We start from the raw sequence: 15,378 nt of genomic DNA on the forward strand, positions 1-15,378 counted from the left end.
CTATTGATCAACAATACCAAAGGTAATTCTTTTTTTCCTGTTGCTTTCCTTATTCTCTCTTCATCTTGAGTTCTTCCATCCCTTTTTTTTATTTCCTAATCAAAGTCCATAAAAAATTCATTCAAGCATTCACGATTACAAAGTAATCCGTAGGTGCATCAGGCCAGCCATTCCATACAAATAATTAAGTTCTCGAGAAGAAATTTAAATGTATACATTCATATTTATCAAATCACCAATCCATACAAATAGTTCTTCCATCCTTTCTCGGCATACATATGCATCAAAGAATTTGCCTCACATAAAGTAAGATACAAATGTCCTGAAAACTTAATACACCATCCGCTGCTCTGCTAATAATTATTATTCTTGAACAATATAGGCACTAATTAAATCACGCATCATGAGGTAAAGCAAAGAATCCCAAGTAATAACTCTCTCGGGGTAATTAATTACGAAGAAGCAGGGGCAGGGGCAGGAGCAAAAGCCTCAAGTTTGCTGACAGAACCACCGGCCACGGGGCCGGGGGCCGCGCCGGAGCTCATGAGTTCCACCATGGCACGGTGAGGGTTCACACGTTGAGCCTGGCATAGGTCTGATAGGAAAACACCTGTTCATGTCCAAAATTTCAATGGTAATTAATTAGCCAATAAACAACGGAAGAAAAATTAAACTTAGAATATAGAGGAAATGCTTCCAGTCATAAATATCCTCTCTTCTTTTTTCAAAGTTCTTTAAATCAAGTTTAATCATGATGAACTATTCTACTGTTAATACTTTCTAGTCAAATTTGTTAGCGGAGAATATTTGTCGAGAATAAATTCCAAAAGCACTGTGCTTAAATAGATATATATATATATATATATATGTATGTATATAAGATAGTGTTGATTCACATATTCGTGAGAAAGGAGTCTCTCTTTTATTTTCCTTTCTTCTTCTTTCTTCTAGTAGAAGTAAAGTAAAGGAGAAGGCTTTATTATTTCCCTTCTAATTATTTATTTATGTGACACTTTGCACCCACGTAACAACTTTAGGTATATATCGTTGTCCCATAATTGTCAAAATAGAAATAGTAAACATTTAAATGCATGCAGCTACGTAGACGATAAATGAATCTATAAAGAGAAATAAAATTACCTTCTCCGGCGGCGAGATTGAAGTAAAGGTCGACGATGTTAGGGCAGTTCTGGTAGCACGCCGGCGAGCATAGCTTCTGGGTGAATCGCGGCTCGAGGAGTGAGTCCGACGAGATCCCGACGGTGTTCCGGTCGACGCCGCACGTCCTCACGCACTCCTCCGTCTCGATCCAATTCGACATCCTCTCCACCACCACGTCCGACGTCCGGCATTGGTACTCCGTCGGCCTTCCGCCGCTGTGCGGCACGCTCTCCAGCAAGCACCGCTTCGACGACCACGAGATCGAGAACGCGCACAAATCTTGCGGCAGCTCCTCGCATATCACACCAGCTATATATACATAGAAATTAAAAAGAAATATTTATTACTAAAAGCTCGCTAAATTAAATCTTGTATAAAATATAAAAGAATTAAACATCTCTTATCTACGTACCGAGAGCTGAAGGGAGGAGGAGAGAGACGGAGGAGAGGAGGATCACTGCCATCTTGAGAGATGAAGCCATTGGTATTACTATTTAGGTGGGCAATAAGCGATTGCTCAAATGCTACGGTTTGGGTTTAGCTGAGAGGGTTGGGGAAGGTATTTATAGAGAGTTGAAGAAGGAGGGAGAGGAGGAGGAGGCGGAGGAGGAGAGAGAGAGAGCTCCGAGAAAGTCTGCGGTAATTTTGGAGTCGTCTGTGGCTTTAAATTTTAAAACATTAAAATACAAAGATTCAATTAGTTATATTCGGCGAGGAGGCATTGGGGCCAATCGAGACCTGCCACGTATGAGAACGTGGGTGATACGCTTATTTCCCTCTGGTCGAAAACAACGCGGGAAGGGTTCCATTAATTATTGCTTGGACTTTGACTTTTCCATTAGAAGCTTGATGGAAGCTTCAAAACTCACAGTACGAACTTTCTTAACCATTTCCATTTACTTGGTTCAAAACATCTAGAAGTATGCCGATTTGTAAAGAGAAAATTAACGACTGAGAATAATGTAGGAGACGTGAGCAGACTGGTATTTATAAGAAACCAAATGAGGCTGGCTTACTTACTTTTCCTAGTGTGCAAGTCTTTGATCGTTATTATTCTAAACGAAATCTTATCGCGGTGCCATATACATATATTTAATACTTTATATTCTTGGAAGACTTCGCATGATGCATGGTAGCAACAAGACTTGCGAGTCTTTCTCTCTTTCTCTGTCTGTCTGTCTCTTTCTCTGTCTGTCTGTCTCTTTCTTTTATAGTTGAGATAGTATTCAATGAATAAGAGATGATCTTTGGAACAAGCTTCACTTGCTGCTTGACGGAAAATAATATATATATTGGGTATTAAGCCTAAAGATAGAATTGAAGTAAGAGCATTGAACATCTCATTTTTAAGCCAAATCTTTGGTGCAATTAGAGGGGTGATTGTCTTTGTAATTTGCTTCTACTTTTTTCTTTTCCTTCTCTAAATTAATTCATGCCTTGGGTATTAAAATCAAATGTGAATTATTGTTTTACATTAGGTCTAAGCGTAAGTAGCCTTGTGGTGAATTAATTATTATAGTTTGAAGAGTTCTTTGATCTCTTAAGAATGTTTATATTCGTGTGTATGTCTAGCTCCAGTATAACATTAAAAAGATTTATAGTTCTTTACATATAGTAAAGAAGTTTACTAGGGTAAGACTCGGTAGTTTATAAAATAGTAAGGTCGATTTCCTTAACAACAAAGTTAATCCTAAACTATAAGCTCAATCGATTTTGATAAACTCTAAGTAGCAAAGGAGCAATGACCCTAACCATTTGAAAGATAACTAGTAGAGAAAATAAATTAAATTTAAACTTTAGACATATCAAATAATAAGTTGATCTAATTGAAGCTAATTAAACTATTAAGTAATAGACTAATAATATATCATACCGTTAAAACACATAAGAATATTATATATAGAGATCCTATTCCAAATAGATGGCCTCACGTTTTCCATAGATGCAATTATTCTCTAGAGATACAAGTGTATCAGCATTGAAGAATCCTTTTTGTAATGTAGTAAGATCTTCTCTAACAACAGACAAAACTTAATTTCTCTTCTATCTTTTTTTCCACACGTCTATATCAATCATAAACGTTCTCATCCTCTTTATCCATAAAAAAAAGAATTTCGAAAGATTAGCTCATTAATAAGCTTGTCAACGGGCTAACCAAAATTCAATCAAATTGAAGTCTAACCTACGAGGAAGGCCAACGTAATACGTAATCAAGTCATTAATCAAGTCTATTCGCATGCAAAGTTACAAAGTTACAAAGTTAATGCCAACGTTGGACAAGACTTGGTATGCGAAGACCACATGATAAAGAATCGTCATAATTTAATCTCTATAACGATTTATTTTTTCTTATCCCACTTTTAACTTATTTTTTTCTATTTTTTAAAACTATATATTTGGTTTAAAATTAAAATATTGACATCATTTATCTCGTGATAAATTTCTTTATCTTTTTCTTATTTTTTTTATAAGCAAACTACATGAGTTTTAATCGAATGATTAGACCTAAATTTACTAATCACATTCGTGTAACTTTACCCTTTAAAATTATAGTTAAACTAAAATTATATATTTTTTATATTATAGGTTAAATTTAAAAATACTTATTATAAATAAAGTTGTAGATAATTAGATAAAAAATATATGTTATCATTTAAAATTTGATCAATATTATTTTAAATCCATTAAAATATATATCCAATTATTTGTAATTTTATCTTTAATGAATATCTTCAAATTTGATATATACATTGATCAAAATATGATAAAAAGATAACGGCTTCAGTTTGGATATAACCATCAGAATGTAAAATGACATAAACGAAACTATATATATATGGGGTGAATTAAATTTAGTCTTAACCACACAAAGGGTTAAATAAAAATTTCCTATTTTTTATTCTTCTCCCTTAATAAATATGATTAGAGAAAATAGTTAATAAACCATCAAAACAGTATTGATATTTGAGTGACTATTGATAGTACATGATGTAAGACGAGATGTAATTGATTAATTGCCTCAATCATCTCAATCAAAAATAAAGTTGGTGCAAAATCTAAATAAATCTAAGATGTAATTGATTACTTACTCCTTACTCTAAATTTGAGCATTCATCTAATTCAAAAATAAAGTTACAGTGCAAAATCTGGATTAGAACTTTAAAGGCAAATTCCAGATCAATTGCTATTTTATTCGATCTCAATATCAGCTTGCAGATATTTTTACCAAAGCTTTGCCTTTCTCTCTTTACTATTTTCTCTTTTATCCATGATAACGATAAAACATATTTGCAGCCCATCTTGAGAGTTGATATTGGATCATGTACATATTTAACTTAGTGTTTATTTTTCTTAGTATAATTCTTAGGAGAGTGATCGATGAGAAAGTTAATATTCTCCAACATGTCCTTCCTTGCTTTTAGCTTGATATATCTCTTTTCCTAATCTAGATTAGCAAACACTACTTTAAATTAAAAAAAAATATTAAATTATCTATATTCTAAATTAAAAATACTATTCATATTACTTCACACATAAGTCCAGTTATAATTTTCCCCTTAATTCGACTAAAACTAAAAATACTATCTATTTTATTCGACAAATAAAAAATCATCACTTAATTTCTCCACCTAATTTTATCACCTACGTCTTAATCTCCTATCATTCACTTATTTTATTACATATACGCAAGTATGCAATACATATATACAAAAAATGAGAAAACTTAAATTTAAATTTATATATCAAATCATTTATTTTGTACAGTTATCTTTATGTTCTACTTTCTAAACCAAAAAGAAAAACAGAATCATGCTGATCAGGTCATTCATCTTCTTCTCCATCATCCTTTGTGGATGAACAGTTCCACTCTCCCAGACAACGAATTAAAAGACCATAAAAAGGAAAGAAAAAAATATAGTTTTTCTACATCAGTATGTTGGCTAAGTACGTAAACCTAATTAATTATCTGTCAAGCTCTCACTCTATATTTTCTCACACATGCATCCAGGGAAGGGATTTGCATAGAAGTGCTCTTCTTTCTTTGGTGCAGCTCCAGGTTGCCTTGCATATGGACCTCCAAATCTATTTGCATGGGACTTTCTCACCTCATCTTCGAACGTTTTCCAACTTATCTTCCCCTCATCCAGTTCATCAATCAACCTCACAATCTTCTCCCTAATTATATACACATAAAGGTTAGCATAGTTTTAACAAATCGAATGAATAATATTAAGAATGCATGCATGCATGCATGTATATATATACCTATCTGGATCAATGGTCTTGAGAAATCCTTCAAATCTTCTATGACCTCTCACTGCTTTAGCCATGTTACCATCATGAGTATACATGAACGCATCACTGCGAAGTGAGACGTGGTAATCCACTGCAGCCAATCTACTCTGGTGTTTCTCAAAAGGTTCTATTTCGTCCCCTGTAGTTAGGGTACGGTGTGTGTGGAGATTAGGGTATGCTTCCCTTAGTGCATCCATGCTGTTTCTTCCATAGATATCACCTGCAGCAATGTAGATGTTTGTGCTGGAAGGAAACCCTAGAGCCTTGAGGAATACCGCCGTTTCGCGGGGAGTCATCGGGCACCGCCCTTCCAGCCGCCTCGCAGTCCCGTTGATCTTCTTCTCCTTCCAGTGCTTCACCGAGTACCGCAATTTGCGGATCTCCTCTGCTTCCTCTAAGGTCAAGTTGTGGTCGCAGCCCGTAAACGCGAGCATATCCTTTTCATACCTATAACACAGTACAGGTAGGTCAGGATAACCAGTTGATTCAAAAGCTTAAACGAATCACATTAATATTATCTAAGCTTGAATTATTAGGTAATAGAACGATTGTAATCGGACATAAAATTACCTTAGATGGAGAGCGATATAAGGATTGCTGTTGGAATTTGTCATCCTATCAACAATCTTATCCCCAAGTTGTTCAATCTGCTTGGTGAATCGAAGTGCTCCATAGTTGGCGCGGCAACGTAGCCTCTGAACTGAAGGAGGGATGTAATTGTTGGCAAGCCGGCAATCCGTGTGTGAAAACTTCACCACCTTGTGATGCTTGAAGAGGCTTGAGAGAGCTTTGTAATAAGAAGTCTGTTCACAGAAATAAGGAGACCTTTTATTATTATTATTATTATTATTATTGTTACTGTTAGGAATTATAAATAAATTAACTAAGAAGCTAGGTTGTAATCATATATGGAAATTATCATACGTACCTTAGACCAGGAGATTGGTGCAATCTGATTTGGTGTGACATTTTGATAAGCTTCGGGGAGTGAATCCACTATCGGAATGTCATGTTTCAGGTAATCTTTGAAGTGATCTACGTCAAATATGTCTTTGAACTCACTGCATGCAGCCAGCAATTTATTAGCTTTCTAAATCAACAAAAAAGCATTATCATCACAACTGTAATCTAATGGTTGGATTCTACCAACCAATAATAGGTATCATGAGTTCGATAACTAGTAAAGAATTATCTAGCAACATAAGTCTAATGGTCGAGTTCTATCGATCAATGACAAGTGTTAGAGATCGATTAGATATCAGGTTTGTATTTAATGATCTTTTTATTTTTATTATTTTTGTATATATATACTCTTCTAAAATCTCCTATTTACTTGTATGAGTATACATTAAATATCAATCATAGAAGAACATAGAAGCAAATAAGAGATTTTTGAAGAGTATACCGTGAAAAAGAAAATCCTTTTTATTTAGGCCAAATAGCTTATGAGCTCAACTAAATAAACAAAAAAGAGAGAGAAAGAGATCGTACCTTGGATCTCTCCAAAATGAGGTGTCGTCCAAGGTAGGAATCACCAATGTAGCGTTCATTAGCTTTGCTATAGCAACAATATCACTTATCTGCATTGATATATGTGGCTAAGTTAGACAAATATTGCAATTATAGCATGCTAAATAGAATTAATTAGTACAAGGATTAGTACTAGGAGTTGGATACTTTACCCCTAATCTCATCTGATTCAGACCCCCATTAGACCGGACTACGAGGTAGCCGTTTGTCGGATTGTTTATTGCTACATAGAGATTAGTAGACCTATTAGGATTAATTTGGCAGAAAGATAACTTTAATATTTAAAACAAAAGGTACAAGATTAAAAGATAGGAATTTACCGAGTCGATCTTTTGATCCTTCAATGCACTGGGTGTATCCAGCACTATCTGGCTTCAACCAAATCTCAGGGAGCTGTGGAAATTATTAAGTAAAATTAGAGTTAATTAGATGGGCATTAAGGTAACACTAAGCACAACATTAACACATGCTTTATGCCCATGAGATCAAGCTCGGCAACTTGGTGGAATTTAAGCTGAGTTCTATTCGAGCCTAATTTGAGTCTGCCGATCTTGATTCAAGGCTTAGGAAGGAGAAAGATATATAAAAGATGATTGGGATAATAGATTTAAACCGGTTAACTATATATATAATCACAATTGTTGATCTATAATCAATTAACTCCAAAGAACAGAATAATTAACTATATATATGTATATGATATACACTCACAAGCCAAGAAAGGAAGAACGAAAAGATCTAGGTATAGAAAAAGCACAACAATATATACCACAAAAATTAACTAAAAATTCAACCCAAGAACGCTTAATTTACTTAGATGGCTATAGAGCTAAGCTAGAAGATGAACAACAAAGTCGTTAATATTACATAACAAGATAAATAAATAACTACGCAATGCAGTCTAGTTAGCGGAAGGAGAAAGATTAGAATTAATCTCAAACCGGAGATTTATGGAGCTTGAGGGGCGTCAACAGCCTCTCATCCCTCCAACCCAAAGGGTCGCCGCCGGCGCCGGCGGCTGCGGCCTGACGCAGCACTACCGGCTTCTCGCCGAAGCACGACATCCGACCGCACGTCGACGCCGCCGCCATCATCACCGTCAAAACGACGATGAACGCCAGAATCCACGAGAGGAGGTTCCTCTCCACCTTTCCGGCTATGCCGCCACCGCCCACCCAGCGCATGAATCTCAACTTGAGATTCGGCCGGCGGTCGTGCTCATAGTCGGCGTCGGCGTCAACGTCAATGTACGAACTCTCTAGATCGACGGAGTCCGGCAGGAGGCGCCGCCTTGTCGAGTTCGCCGCCATAGAGCCGGATGAGGATGTGCATGGAAAGTAGATGGCAACAACGGCTTTATTTAGATTAGCACGTAGGAGTTTGAGTCGTATTAGAACAGTACGACGTAGTAAGTTATCCGAATCTTACTAGGATTTGAAGATCTCGATTTTTTCTTTTTTAAAATTGAGGATGGTATAAGTTTAATCTTAAGTTAGGATAAATTACTTTATCGGGTTATTAGTAGGTGATAGCTATCCTTATGGGACTAGAAACGCAATATATACATAATGTAGGGTCTGAAACGAAATAAAAATTTCTCAAGGATTCCCCAGAATAATTATTAGTATCACATTACACAAATTCTTGCATCATTGTTACCCCATCTAAATACTAATCATACCTGATTAACTAACTTTCTGCACTATCTACGATAATTTACAAGAAAATAAATCCAGTGCTCAGTACTTATGGACACACAATTGCTCCTCATTAGGAGCAATCTACATCTTTCTGGCCTCAAGTTTAGGCACTTCTGGATGTGGTTGGAACATTTGGATCAACCACTGGAAGGGTTTAATCAGTTCTTCCCTCTTCTTCCTCCAGTACCAGATTGCAGTGCTGTAGTTCTCGTTGCGAATCTTCTTCGAGGCCGCCCTCCAGTCACACTTCTCCATTGCCTCCCTTGCAGTCTTGCCCATGGCTTCTCTGAATTCGTTGGAGGATAAGAGGAGTTGAATCTTGCCCACACAGTCGTCAAGGTCTCCTGGCATAAATAGGAAGCTGGTTTTGCCCTCCTGATCCTCGGGAATAATATCTGGTATACCTCCTGCACGAGCAGCAACAACAGGAACACCTGATGACATGGACTCCAATACAACTTGTCCAAGGGTCTCGGATTCTGAAGGCATCACGAAAACATCGCCACTGGCATACGCCTGGGAGAGCTCGTCGCCTTGAAACATTCCTGTGAACACCACAGGCATGCCTGTGAACATCTTTTCCAGGTCATGCCTGCCAAGACATCAAGAGACCATGTTAACAACCAATGCAGTACAATCTCAGGAATTGAAAGGTAGAGTTCTTGCGTGCCAGTCATATGCCTCTTCTCCAAAGATCAGCTTTAGAAGATCCAATTAATTGTAAAAGAAGGTAACAGAGTGAGCTAGTATATAACTCTACATTATCATTCTTCAGGAAAATTCGAAATTAGGAATGAACAAGACAGCAGTATTATCAGCATTTGACATTCACATCTTGCCACAAATAGGGTGAGATAACGTACCTGTATGGTCCATCTCCTACAAAAGCAATTCTGACTCCAGGCAACCTGTCCATTACCCTGCACAATCACATATGCAGGCTCAGTGTGCAATGTGGAGAACATAGTCACAACATATAATAACAAAAGAATGATTACAGTCAATTGTCTATATTAATCTGTTGTAAGATAAATAAAAAAAGCAATTGGATAACATTATTGTTTGATACATAGTGTTATGTATCAGATGGATTACGCATCCCTTTCTGGGGTCTGATAGATCAAAACCTATAATCGCGTAATTCTCTAGAAGTTTGTTGCACCTTTTTGTTCAGTTAATCTGGCTATTTTCAGTTGGTTAGGATACTTGCTGAGCTAGTCAGGTGTTTGGGTTCTAAGTCCTGCCAACTCAGCAAGTATAACAGGCTGATAAAGGCTGAGATAGTGTCCAGGACATTCAAGTCCATGTTAGCGACCGGTGTACATTGTGGCCCATTTGAAAGCTGAGGGCTGCTGGGAAGACACAGTATAGTTGGCTACTATCATAAAAGCAAAAGAAAGGGAAAAAGAAGAAATTGTCTTATCCCCTCCCCATCATCCCCAACTATTACCTGAAATCTTCTGTTTGGCTATGATATAGTTGCCATAAAGCACAATTTTAAAGAAACGAGGGCTACAACAGAAACTGCCCGTTTCCTAAAAGCTGATCAGAAACAACATAGATTAAAAAAAACAAGCCCTCTGTCATTCAGATCATGTTCATAAGTTACAAATCTGAAAAAAGAGAAATCACCTTTTGAGGAAATCCAGGTTCTTCTCACGTCCAAAGCGCCCAACATGAATTATCAACGGTTTTTCTGGTTCACCATCACTAACAAGAGAGGAAACATATCACAAATTAACCTCAGTGAGTTAGTTCAAGTACTGTTCTTGTGTTCCAACTGATATGTGCTTATTCAGTGGTTAAGACAGAGGGATGATAGGAGCAGAAAGGTACCTTAGCCTGATGCGCATCTCATGCCTTCGGTATCGGGGGTGGAAGCTTTCAGAATCGACACCCTTGTTCCAAAGGCATATTCTATTAGCTGAAGAGGGGGAAGGAAAGATAGTAAGCAATTAGCATTTAGCAGAAGTAGAATAAGTTTACTTGAAAAGAATAATGCATTTCCATTAACCTGATATCACATGAGCATCTTGAAAATCCTTCCCAATAGCAGCTGAAGGCACTAGAGTAAGATCAGCAGCTCTATGAAGGAATCCTTGAAGGGTAATTAGAGAATCAGTACCAACTGGTGTAACAAATGGAGACAGTCTAAACAAGACACCAGAAATAGAAAAAAGTTGCTTACTTATGATATGCCACATTGGCTCTACCAACCAACTAAAAGTGTACCTAGGGATGTATCTGCCAAGCAACCATGAGAATCAAATTAGCACAATAAATAACTAACTCTCAAATAATGGTAAATTTAATTACAAGTGCCGGACTATAATTTATTAAGGTATATCTTAAGCAATGATATACATGCATATAACTGCAAATACCTTCAGGAAATTGGAAAATGAGGAATTCTGGTGTTGATGATATCAAATGGAAGTTTAAAAAATAAAATTAAGTTTATGGTGTTATCTCCCAATACTGTCAGTAATGCCTCCAGTTGAAGGAGCGGATAAATCACAGAGGACATAATTATGGTTGGTCAAAAATCACAAGCTTGCTCAAGTAAAAGTCTGCAGCAGATTTTGGGTGTCATCAAGCTTTTCACGTTCATCTTTTTTGCATTCTGTAAATAACATATTTCACACGTGTACATATCTATTGCCGCATTTATTGCTTAACATCATGAACCATTAACAATCTGTACTATCTTTTCTTTCAATTATTTACTGGCAAAACTACAGATGTGTCAAACAAGTTTAATACTCTGTAGAGCTCATCAGATCTTACTAAGTACTGTAACATATGTATTCATATTTATACATGCAAGTGTTCTTATGAATATATATATAATGCATATATGTACATAACTATCAGCTCCAATTTGTTGTTATCAATGTTAGCTACTTGTGCTTTGAGTATCATCTATTAGCTAAAATTTGTGGCCACAATGTTTATTATTCAGAAAGAACCAAGACAATTTTTTTTTAATAAATCACTAGTCCACAATACTATCAAGATTCTAACGTAATTGCCCTTGCAGTGCATATCAGATAAGAATCTAAATTTTGCAGTAGCCAACTCACGCTGGCATATGCGTGTGGTACGACATCACCAAAGGAACACAGAGCAACTTAGCAATTACTAGAGCCCCAAATACCTGAAATAAGTACCAAGAAGTGATCATGAGAGAACTGGAGGATTTTAAATTTAATAAATGGATATGCCTTTCAGATCTAAAATTACCATAATTCCAGGCGAAGATGCATGGATTATGTCTGGCTTAAACTTTGCCACCTCTGAAATAATTCTTGGGCTAAGCGCCAGTGAGAGTGGAACTCTTTCATACATTGGGCAGGGAAAACTGGAAACAGTCATTTAAAACCATAAGCAGAAGAACAGTATGGTTCCAACAACTTTATCACTTGAATTACAACATTGATACTTCCAATAAACTGCAGGCAGGTGAACAGTCAAGTTAAGGATTGAGATCCAGTAGCCCAAAATGTCCAATTATAAAATAAAAATGTAGATTGTGTATATCTCGGACTTGTGTGTTTATCTGTGCTATCGGGAAACTTTGTACACATAAAGCATCATGAATTACAGTAGATTAGATTGTTAGTGAATGTATTATCCTATATTAAACAAAATGAGATGAAAGATCATAGAACCAGTATTAATAAATGTCATATAAATGCAGTGATCTGTAGATATACTAAAGTTCTACTTGATTGAAAACTTGAGAGGGAAATTGTTTAGCTAAATTATTTCCTAAACTGTTACATGTCAATAAACTTCCAGGACATTAGAAGTTGTGAGATAGAAAATTGACATAGGATGATCATGGCAGCTCATGAGATAGTTACAAAAACCATCGACTGATGCTGAACCAAAGGAAACTTTGGGTTACCTCCATGAACCAATCAGCTTTGCTCCATGGAATTCTTGAGGCACTCCTTCATGGGTAGTCACAACAATGACCTGCGCCAGGTAACAACAAGGAAATTGCTAAAATTTTCGGATTGTCATCCATTTTCTTCCATACCTTCTTTACATCCACAGAAAACTACAAACCCCATGCTTAATTATTTCAAAACCAATTCATTAAATGAAAAATTAATATGACGAAGGCTCATACATACCTCATCCCCCATTTCACGCAAATGCTTGATAAAATTCTGAAACCGATTCTTATATCCAGAGATGTAACTGGAAATTAAGAAACAACAAAAAAGTTTCAACGGAGACAAACAATCTGAACATTGACATTAGAAATAAATGCTATCACGAACACAATCAGACATCAAAGCTGGGCCACAAATTTAATATAAAAATAACAATAACGATGACAGCCCCTTTAATCTTCACCAAAGCTTTTATTTTTCCTCAGAATCAACTGGCAAAGTTCTAAACTTTGCTTTGAAAATAGAAAAAAAAAATTTGTCATCTTCCCAATTAAAAACCATATGATCAGGAAAAGGGACACTAACGCGAAGGGGGAGGGCTCTACGAAGAGCGCAACGCGTCGCGGCCCCGAGCTCTCCTCAAAAAGCAGAGGCGCCTCCTCCAGCTCTTCCTTGATCTCCTCCTCGATCGTCATATTTCGCGCTGTTTCCTCAAATTCACGGCGACTGCCTCGTTCTAGTAGAGAAAGAGGAAGAGCGAGAGCGAGAGAAAGAAAAGAATAACGTGAGGAAAAGAGAACGGCAGGAGAACAGATCAGCAAGCTTGGAACTTGGAAGAGTAGATACGAAGAGATTGGGAGTATTTAAAACGAATGACAGATGGGTTGCTGTAAAAGCGAACGTGCGGGTTTTGGATACCATAAATAAAAAATGGGAGGTATATTCCACTAAAGGGAATAAAATGCAAGCATATACTTGGGGTTCTATCAGTTAAATTACTTCTACTTCTCTCTTCTTTCTCCACCAATTTACGGCTAGTTAGAGATATACGCATCTTCTTCTTGCTTGATATTGCTCAATAATTTGGTATCTATTATTTGCAGCAAAACTACTGAACTAATATGCCCCGAATATTCCTTTGAATGAATCCTAGGTGATGGTTTCTTGTTCTTCTCTTTCTCTCTCTCTCCCTCTTTTAGTATGGTTTTTTTTAAGAATGGAATAACTATCTAACTATAATATGAGGATTCTCTTTCTTTTGGATGAGAAAAGAAAAAGATATTTTGCATTACGGGAGCGGTAGTATCATTTACTTATGAATAAGATTGGTTATTAAATGCTTGTGTATTTACGATGGGATGGGTTCCGCGGTCAAAGCGTCCGCAATCAAATGAGTTTGAATAAAAAACTTGTTGTGTTTCATAGTTTTATTATATGATTTACTGGACATTTGTATTTTTACACCGAACAACAAGTTTGAATAAAAATCTAATTATATTTTGCAGTTTTATTACCTAATTCATAATTATTAAATTCTTGTATTTTTAAGATGGGATGGCCATTAGTTGAAGCATCGTCGATCAACGAGTCTAAATAAAGAATAAATATGTTTTAGATATTTACATGTAATTTAAAGTTATTGAACACTTGTAACTTTGCGAATATCGTAGCAGTTTATTAAATTTCTGATTTGTACTATTATGAATAGGGGTATAAATGAGCTGAGCCTGAGCGAGTCGACTCAGGCTTAGACTCGGTTCGAAATTACTTTCAAGTCTCATAATTCTGCTCAGGCTCGGCTCAGCTCAGCTCAACTCGAGCTGAGCTCGAGCTGAACCTAACCTAGCTCGAGCCGAGCCGAGCCCGAGCAAATGATTAGAGGATGAGGCAGTGGCGGCGTGGGTGATGACGGCATGGACGACGGCTTGTCAAAGGAGTCAGAGACGGATGAAGGAAGATGCGACAACGAGGAGATGGTGAATGAAGGAGGACGAGGTCGACGGAGAAGAGGATGTGGCACCGTGGTGGTGGCTTGTCGATGGAGGCCGACAGAGAGGGAGAAGGTGGCGGCGTGTGGGGTTAGGCTATGAGTGGTGATTGGGTGGATGAGGATGAGAGTGAGGGTGAGCGTGAAGGTGAGGGTGGGGTGGGAGAGGGACTTGAGGGTAATGGCCTGATGAGTGAGGATGAGGAGGGTGACGTGATGGAAGAGGGTAAGGGTGCGGGTGAAAGTGAGGATGGGGTGGGAGAGGAACTTGATGGGTGAGGATGAGGAGGGTGATGAGATAGGGGAGGGTGACGTGATGGGTGAGGGTGGCATAGGTGACAGTGCTGGATGGGTTTCGGGTGAGGGTGATAGTGGGTTAGTGAGGAACACGTGATAATATATCTTTATGCTATGTGTCCTTAGTTATAGCTAGTCAGATTATCAAGCCTATTGAGCCGAGCTTGAGCAAGCCGGTTTCAGCTCAAGCTTGGCTTGATATTAATTTCAAGCTTGTTACAACGGTTCAGGCTCGACTCAACTCTGACCAAGCCGAGCCGGACTTGAGCTGCTCATCAAGCCTGACAGCCCTAGTTATGAATCAGATCTGGAGTGATCTGAACGTAAGAAAATTATAAAAATTTAGGTGGATGTAGCATTGTGAGTTAGGATTCTAATGGCTCAAGTTTCAGCTAAATTGGAGTTCAGGATGAAAAATTATAAATTAAAATAGTGGAGATAGGTCAGAAAGGATAGAACGAAAAATATCTGATGTTGCGGCGGTCGTTGAAAGGTGGCGGAC

At 37.3% G+C, this 15,378-nt stretch overlaps 3 protein-coding genes across 4 annotated transcripts; all 3 read right to left on the bottom strand.

The window, feature by feature from the left end:
- Positions 1 to 189: 189 nt before the first annotated feature.
- On the bottom strand, positions 190 to 1,733 carry LOC140778377 (uncharacterized). Its single transcript, XM_073123055.1, has 3 exons — positions 1,574 to 1,733; positions 1,141 to 1,470; positions 190 to 610 (listed from the first exon to the last, which is right to left on the bottom strand). Exons 1-3 carry the CDS (start codon positions 1,641 to 1,643, stop codon positions 453 to 455), a joined length of 558 nt encoding a protein of 185 aa, XP_072979156.1. The 5' UTR covers positions 1,644 to 1,733; the 3' UTR covers positions 190 to 452.
- A 3,205-nt stretch (positions 1,734 to 4,938) lies between these two features.
- On the bottom strand, positions 4,939 to 8,064 carry LOC140779313 (O-fucosyltransferase 19-like). The gene is made up of 8 exons (XM_073124331.1): positions 7,929 to 8,064; positions 7,308 to 7,380; positions 7,140 to 7,210; positions 6,949 to 7,037; positions 6,386 to 6,518; positions 6,028 to 6,260; positions 5,428 to 5,904; positions 4,939 to 5,337 (listed from the first exon to the last, which is right to left on the bottom strand). The coding sequence occupies exons 1-8, from the start codon at positions 8,049 to 8,051 to the stop codon at positions 5,145 to 5,147; spliced, it is 1,392 nt and encodes a 463-aa protein (XP_072980432.1). The 5' UTR covers positions 8,052 to 8,064; the 3' UTR covers positions 4,939 to 5,144.
- Positions 8,065 to 8,565: 501 nt separating this feature from the next.
- On the bottom strand, positions 8,566 to 13,486 carry LOC140779555 (sulfoquinovosyl transferase SQD2-like). Of its 2 annotated transcripts, XM_073124672.1 has the most exons (11): positions 13,178 to 13,486; positions 12,830 to 12,896; positions 12,598 to 12,668; positions 11,931 to 12,048; positions 11,771 to 11,844; positions 10,876 to 10,931; positions 10,702 to 10,785; positions 10,524 to 10,611; positions 10,320 to 10,397; positions 9,551 to 9,607; positions 8,566 to 9,279 (listed from the first exon to the last, which is right to left on the bottom strand). In XM_073124672.1, the coding sequence occupies exons 1-11, from the start codon at positions 13,285 to 13,287 to the stop codon at positions 8,769 to 8,771; spliced, it is 1,314 nt and encodes a 437-aa protein (XP_072980773.1). In that variant the 5' UTR covers positions 13,288 to 13,486; the 3' UTR covers positions 8,566 to 8,768. The 2 variants fall into 2 exon arrangements, with proteins under 2 accessions (XP_072980773.1, XP_072980774.1); XM_073124673.1 differs by lacking the exon at positions 13,178 to 13,486 and having other exon boundaries at positions 11,931 to 12,139.
- Positions 13,487 to 15,378: the final 1,892 nt, after the last annotated feature.

This window comes from Typha angustifolia, chromosome 15 (genome assembly GCF_048772165.1).
Source record: "Typha angustifolia cultivar Huaian chromosome 15, ASM4877216v1, whole genome shotgun sequence".
Lineage (NCBI taxonomy): Eukaryota > Viridiplantae > Streptophyta > Magnoliopsida > Poales > Typhaceae > Typha > Typha angustifolia.